We start from the raw sequence: 5,795 nt of genomic DNA on the forward strand, positions 1-5,795 counted from the left end.
TTGCTAGATATATACTCCACTCCATTCGGTGGACAAAAACATTTGTCAAAGCTGAAATGCCCACCGTTTTTTTCTTTTCCTCCAAAAGAAAAATCCCGGTTTGAGTGGAGAATAGCTGAAGTTAGCTAACCTAGCAATTTTGAGCCTTTAGCGGTGGGGGGGTTATGATTGCACCAATTAAGGAACCAGCCCCACAAGTTAATCATTGCTGTCCCAGAAACTATGTGAGAGATCCAACATTCTTTCCCCGTCTCTTTAAAACCCTCACTCTCCCCCCACTTCTTTATCACTTCCGAGTTCCAACTTCCAACCCCAACTGCAACTGCAAACTCCACACACACGCACACGCGCTCGGATAATAGAGGTTGGGAGAGAGGGATAGACGGGACACGAAGGGGAGGGAGATGATGGAGAGGGCCGACGACTTAGGGCTCAGCCTCAGTCTCAGCTCGCCTCTTGCTCCTCGCACTCACCATGTCGCCATGCTGCTCCACGCTCCAGGTAAATGTTACTGGCGCTTACTGCTTCGACTCCGGTGGCTAGCGAGAGTAGATCGTGCCTAATACTATAGGATGTGGGCAACTGTTGATCAGAGAGGAGATTCCTGGAGATGCCGCTGCTCCCTGCGAAGCGGGTCAGCGCGGTCTCTGCGGACGAGGAGCGCTCCGGCCAGCGTGGCGGCGGCAGCGACGACGAGGACGGAGGCTGCGGCATGGACGGCTCCCGCAAGAAGCTCCGGTTGTCCAAGGACCAGTCCGCCGTGCTCGAGGACAGCTTCCGGGAGCACCCCACTCTGAACCCGGTAATTAGCCTTTTCTTTGGAGTATCTTCCATGAAACATGCATGCTTGGCGTCCATGTTCATGCAGTTCTTTAGTACTCCTCTCTACTCTATAGTCGCTTTCTAAACCCCTGCGTGCTGCTACATACTACGTGCAGAGGCAGAAGGCAGCCTTAGCGCAGCAGCTGGGCCTGCGGTCGCGGCAGGTGGAGGTGTGGTTCCAGAACAGACGCGCAAGGTACGTATTAGCACATGCAATAGTATCTTGTAGTAGGTTTTATTTAAGGTCGATGGTGATCAGAAATTGAGAACGAGTTCTCACTTCTCTGTCTGTATGATTTTTCTCTATTTCTTTTAATCTAGAACGAAGCTGAAGCAGACGGAGGTGGACTGCGAGTTCCTGAAGCGCTGCTGCGAGACGCTGACGGAGGAGAACCGGCGGCTGCAGAAGGAGGTGCAGGAGCTCCGCGCGCTCAAGCTCGTCTCCCCGCATCAGTACATGCACATGTCCCCGCCCACCACCCTCACCATGTGCCCCTCCTGCGAGCGCGTCTCCAACAACAACAACAACAACAACAACTTCACCGGCGACCGCCGCAACGTCGTCGACGGCGCAATCTGCCACCGCCCCATCGCCGTCCGGCCGCAGTAGTCATGATCGACCCATCGACAACCTAGCCACTAGACAGTCTACTTACTAGACAGTAGGCAGTACACCATATCAAAACTAACAGTTTCGCACATTTATTCGCGCAAAACTGTTGCTCTCGATCGTTCTGAATTTTTTCTTTCTCAGGAAGGAACACGAGTATTAATGTGTGACAAGTGTTGTAGAAGAGCATGCAGTAGCTTAGGGAATATTTAGCTGGTCCTAGAGAAAGCTGGATATGGTGGGATACGGGTGTAGGGAAGGTGGGGTGCAAGGGGATGGCACGGCGGTTTGTCCTGTCGCTTGGCTGATGATGACGGCGATGATGAGAGGTCAGTTCAGTTCGTTTTGTTGGACAGCCGTGTCCCTCAAGCTTAATTCCAGCGATTGATTAACGCGTGTGTGTGTGCTTCTGGCCGGTCTACTTAGCTTAATTTATGCGATTAGTGTCTCCAGAAAGCATGCATATATATCTATTAATCTATGCAAGTGTTCTTCCATAGTTTTTTTTTTTTTTGCTCACGTATGTACCTATAAATACCTAATTTTAAGTGGTTCGGTTATCCGCTTATCATTTGGGTTTTGGATATAGACAACTAAACACGGACGGCCACCGACCATTCGATCGATCGTGGACTGGACAATCAAACTGCCACACGGACGCAACTGATCCGGGATCATGAATACTATTCATGGATGACTAGATGTGCATGTCAGTTCAGATCCACGCTGATGGAAATGGCGCCTCACTTATTCGAGGTGGTGTTTGTTTCGGGTTGCTCTCAGGGTCTGGCCACGACGCCATAAAACCCCACACAAGAAATTTTTCTAGGCGGATGAATATATCTACATATATCCAAAGTTTCTACCCGAAAACCGCGTTCTTCGACGACACTTTGTATGCATCATAAACTGCTTTCCATCCTATCTCCATCTTCTACTTCCTTCGTTTCTAAATATAAGTCTTTCTAAAGGTTTCAATAGCATCAGTCGGTGTCATCTTCCTCGGGTAATTTTCGCCACTTTATTCTTCCCATGTGTCCAACCGGTCAGAAGTGCCGACAGAACGACTCGAACATAGGGGGGGCTTGTCTCCAAAAATGTATGAATATTCTGCACATGCCGAAACAATGCAGTTCCTCCTTTCCATCGGCATCGTCAGCGTCCACTTGAGTTGGTACATGCTGCCGCATATAGCCTGAGGCTCTCAGCAGGTTCCATCCAGGTTTGCAGTGCACCACCTGCTGCAGGAATATGCAGACGGGTGCAAGCAGGGCAGCCATAGATAGGATGTGATGATCAATCAGGGACAGTCTTTGGGAGCTCACGCGGCCGCCCACCCGTAACTTGTGGAGCAAAAGCTGAGGGGTTCCTCTCTGTGGTGCATGCTAAGCTTAGGGTAGTAGGAGTAGTAATCTTATTCCCTGCCGTGTGTTGCTACTCATTGGCTCCGCTCCGCCTTCTAGGAGATGTGCTAGCACAATGATTCGCATGTGAGAATGTCCTCACGTGGTTGGTCGTGCTGTACCTGCTGGATGCAACCCCCCAAATATATCACACAGTAATAATCAAACACCAACTGAATGCTACTTCGGGAGAAAAAAAAATGTTGTATGATGGTTTATTGTGCTATTGTGGCGCTGGGCGAAGAGGTTATATGAATTTGGTAAAACTTGAGAACTAATTAACATTGCGTGTTGATATATAGCTCAAATTGGGTAATTTGGTACAGTAGTAGCGATATTGTAGTACCTCAAATTCTGGCAGTGTCAATACTTAATCAACATAGAATCTATTTCTTCTTTTTATTCCACAATATGCCTTATTCCATCATTGAACTTTTTTTAAAGCATGCCAGATATCCACACATGAGATCAGTGTGGCGGCTTACTCAGTTTCCCACTACTGGGAAAACAACATTCCCTGATTGGTTATCACACTGATGAGTCTAGCGTGGCGGCTCCGCATCCATCAATGAAGACTAGCAGTTGTTTCCGACCACTGACATGCCTAGACTTTCCTTTTTTTGAAACAAACATTTTTTGCAAGGAAAGAGGAAATAAACAAAAAACATAAACATGCCTAACCGTTCTAGCCTATGACGCCCGGAAAAAAAACACGTCCACCACTTAGGCCCTGTTCGGTCTTCTAAAAAAAACTTAGGCCTGGTAGCTCTCCCGCTGCCATTTCCTCCAAGGCTCCAACTCCGCCGTCGCGGAATGGCCTAACTCCACGGATTCGAGAATAAGAAGTTTGTTGCCAGTGTGGTGCAATTTCATAGGAGTTGGGGAAGCTGGTCATTTGAATCTCTTCGGAATCAAAGGAGCTAAAGTTTGGAGAAATAATGGGAAGATTGCCCCCATGGCCAGGGCGGTCCTGAGATTTCGGGGGCCCGGGACAAAACGACAACCTGAGGCCTCTAAATATGAACATCAAAATAATATTTTTCAATGTTGAAAAGCTTCCCTTGGAATGAACTTTGTGCAAGTTTTAAGTTTTTTTTTCTTGTTCAACATAATATTCAAAGAATATATTAGTAGAAATCACTAATGTTTTCGATGAGAATTCTTTGGACACTATCTTTCACTGATCCGTAAATCCATCTGCACTCGTTTACAACATTAATCTTTCTTTTCTTACTTTATTATGGTCCTAATTAATCCAGTAAAGTTAACATCTATACAAAGATTTTATTTTATAGCGTGTTGGGCTATATTTTTACAATGAATTCAAAGCAATAAAATTGTTGATGACTTCTCAAAAATAAATTCAAAGCAATTTCACATTGCATGAACACACGAGCACTATCTTTCATTAGGCAATTTAATAACCCCACCAAAAGACACAAAGCATATATATACTCCCTTCGTAAACTAATATAAAAGCATTTAGTACACTACTTTAATAATCTAAACAATCTTATATTAGTTTACAAAGGAGTACTATGAAACTTTGCTTAAGAGTAATATATATATACCTGGATGCACCACATGCGTTACTTTCCCTTATACCAGCATACTGAACTCTCAAGCCATCCATTGATCCACGAGCTTTTTTGTCACGCTCGGAGGACTTAAGGGCATGCACAAGGCGACCAGCGCTTTCACCATGTCCATCTAACGTCTAAGCTATCATCACACACTAGTCGTGCACAACCAGGAAAAACTGCTTCTGGCCGAGGTAGTTGACGAGCGCGACGAGATCGTTGGAGACCTACAACATGGAGTACTATACCGGATCGCCGGAGGGAGCGCTGGAGTCGCCGCCGCAGCAACAAGATGAACCTGACTACAACAACCAACACGCATCTGGCACAACACCAGGAACGTAGCAGCAGCAGATGGAAAATTTTGAAGATGGTGCAATCAATCTGCATGGTCGCATGCGGAGATCACAGTATGATTTAGGATATGCAATGGGCTACCGTAGAGATCGTGGGATCCAAAACAGCCATCCGTGATGTGTCCGTGATGTGTGCTTCTTGCTAGGCCTAGTACGGAAGAAAGATCACATCCGGGGGCCCTCGGTGTTGCGGGGCCGGGGCGCCCTCCCCGTTCGCCCCCCCCCCCTCAGGGCCGGGCCTGCCCGTGGCCCCGCTAGGTGAATTATGTCCATGTACATATTCGTAAACACCAATCCCACCCTTGGCTTGACACCTCCTCCTTCCATCACACACAACCCTAACCGCCACAAGCACCAGACGACGCAGGGCACTGATGATACGGAGCATCACATGATCATCTCCATGGATACATCACCAACATCTCAAGGCTCAAGTGGTTCCACGACAAGAGCCCGTGCACGTGCCATTGAGACGGAGGTGACATCTCTCCTTATCGACTATTTCTTTGATGCAATTGGAACGTGGGTGCTACCTCAAGCGAAAACTATGTGCATGCTTAGGTACCATGAGCATGGCCCCCAAGAGGCTAGGAGTGAAGGCCAAGCCACTATGAAAATGGACTCGAAGACGAATGAGCGAGAGGACCAAAGGAAGGACAAGTCAGCTCCCAAGCCCCAAAACGTTCGGCGCCCGGAACTTCCGGCCCCTGTTCAGCTCCGGCACCACGAACTGCGACAACTTTGTGTCAAGCCCGGAACTGGCCTCAAACTTCCAGGACCCGGAACTTCCGGCCCCTTCCCAGCCCCAACACCCCGAACTGCGACAACACTCTGGAAAGCCCGGAACCATCCTGGAACATGCCGGGAACGTCCGACCCCCAGAACTTCCGGCCTACCTGCGCGTAGCCACTCGGATCTGAGTGCCCAGGTACCCCTTCGGCCCCTATTCCGCCCTAGACTATAAATACTCTTCTCCTACCTCCAATTTAGGTTTAGCTAATATTTTGACAAACTCTTTTCAGCT

General features: G+C 48.0%; 1 protein-coding gene across 1 annotated transcript; it reads left to right on the forward strand.

The window, feature by feature from the left end:
• The first annotated feature begins 277 nt into the window (after positions 1-277).
• LOC123430696 (homeobox-leucine zipper protein HOX17-like) lies at positions 278-1,927 on the forward strand. The gene is made up of 4 exons (XM_045114544.1): positions 278-501; positions 594-802; positions 939-1,018; positions 1,144-1,927. Exons 1-4 carry the CDS (start codon positions 405-407, stop codon positions 1,430-1,432), a joined length of 675 nt encoding a protein of 224 aa, XP_044970479.1. The 5' UTR covers positions 278-404; the 3' UTR covers positions 1,433-1,927.
• Positions 1,928-5,795: the final 3,868 nt, after the last annotated feature.

This window comes from Hordeum vulgare, chromosome 2H (assembly GCF_904849725.1).
Source record: "Hordeum vulgare subsp. vulgare chromosome 2H, MorexV3_pseudomolecules_assembly, whole genome shotgun sequence".
In the NCBI taxonomy this organism is placed as follows: Eukaryota; Viridiplantae; Streptophyta; class Magnoliopsida; order Poales; family Poaceae; genus Hordeum; species Hordeum vulgare.

Bases quoted from the DNA above. Each gene is read 5' to 3' on its own strand.
- LOC123430696 (XM_045114544.1), top strand. From the start codon at position 405: ATGATGGAGAGGGCCGACGACTTAGGGCTCAGCCTCAGTCTCAGCTCG. The intron at 502-593 runs GTAAATGTTACT...ACTGTTGATCAG, and splicing joins CATGCTGCTCCACGCTCCAG to AGAGGAGATTCCTGGAGATG. The intron at 1,019-1,143 runs GTACGTATTAGC...CTTTTAATCTAG, and splicing joins TTCCAGAACAGACGCGCAAG to AACGAAGCTGAAGCAGACGG.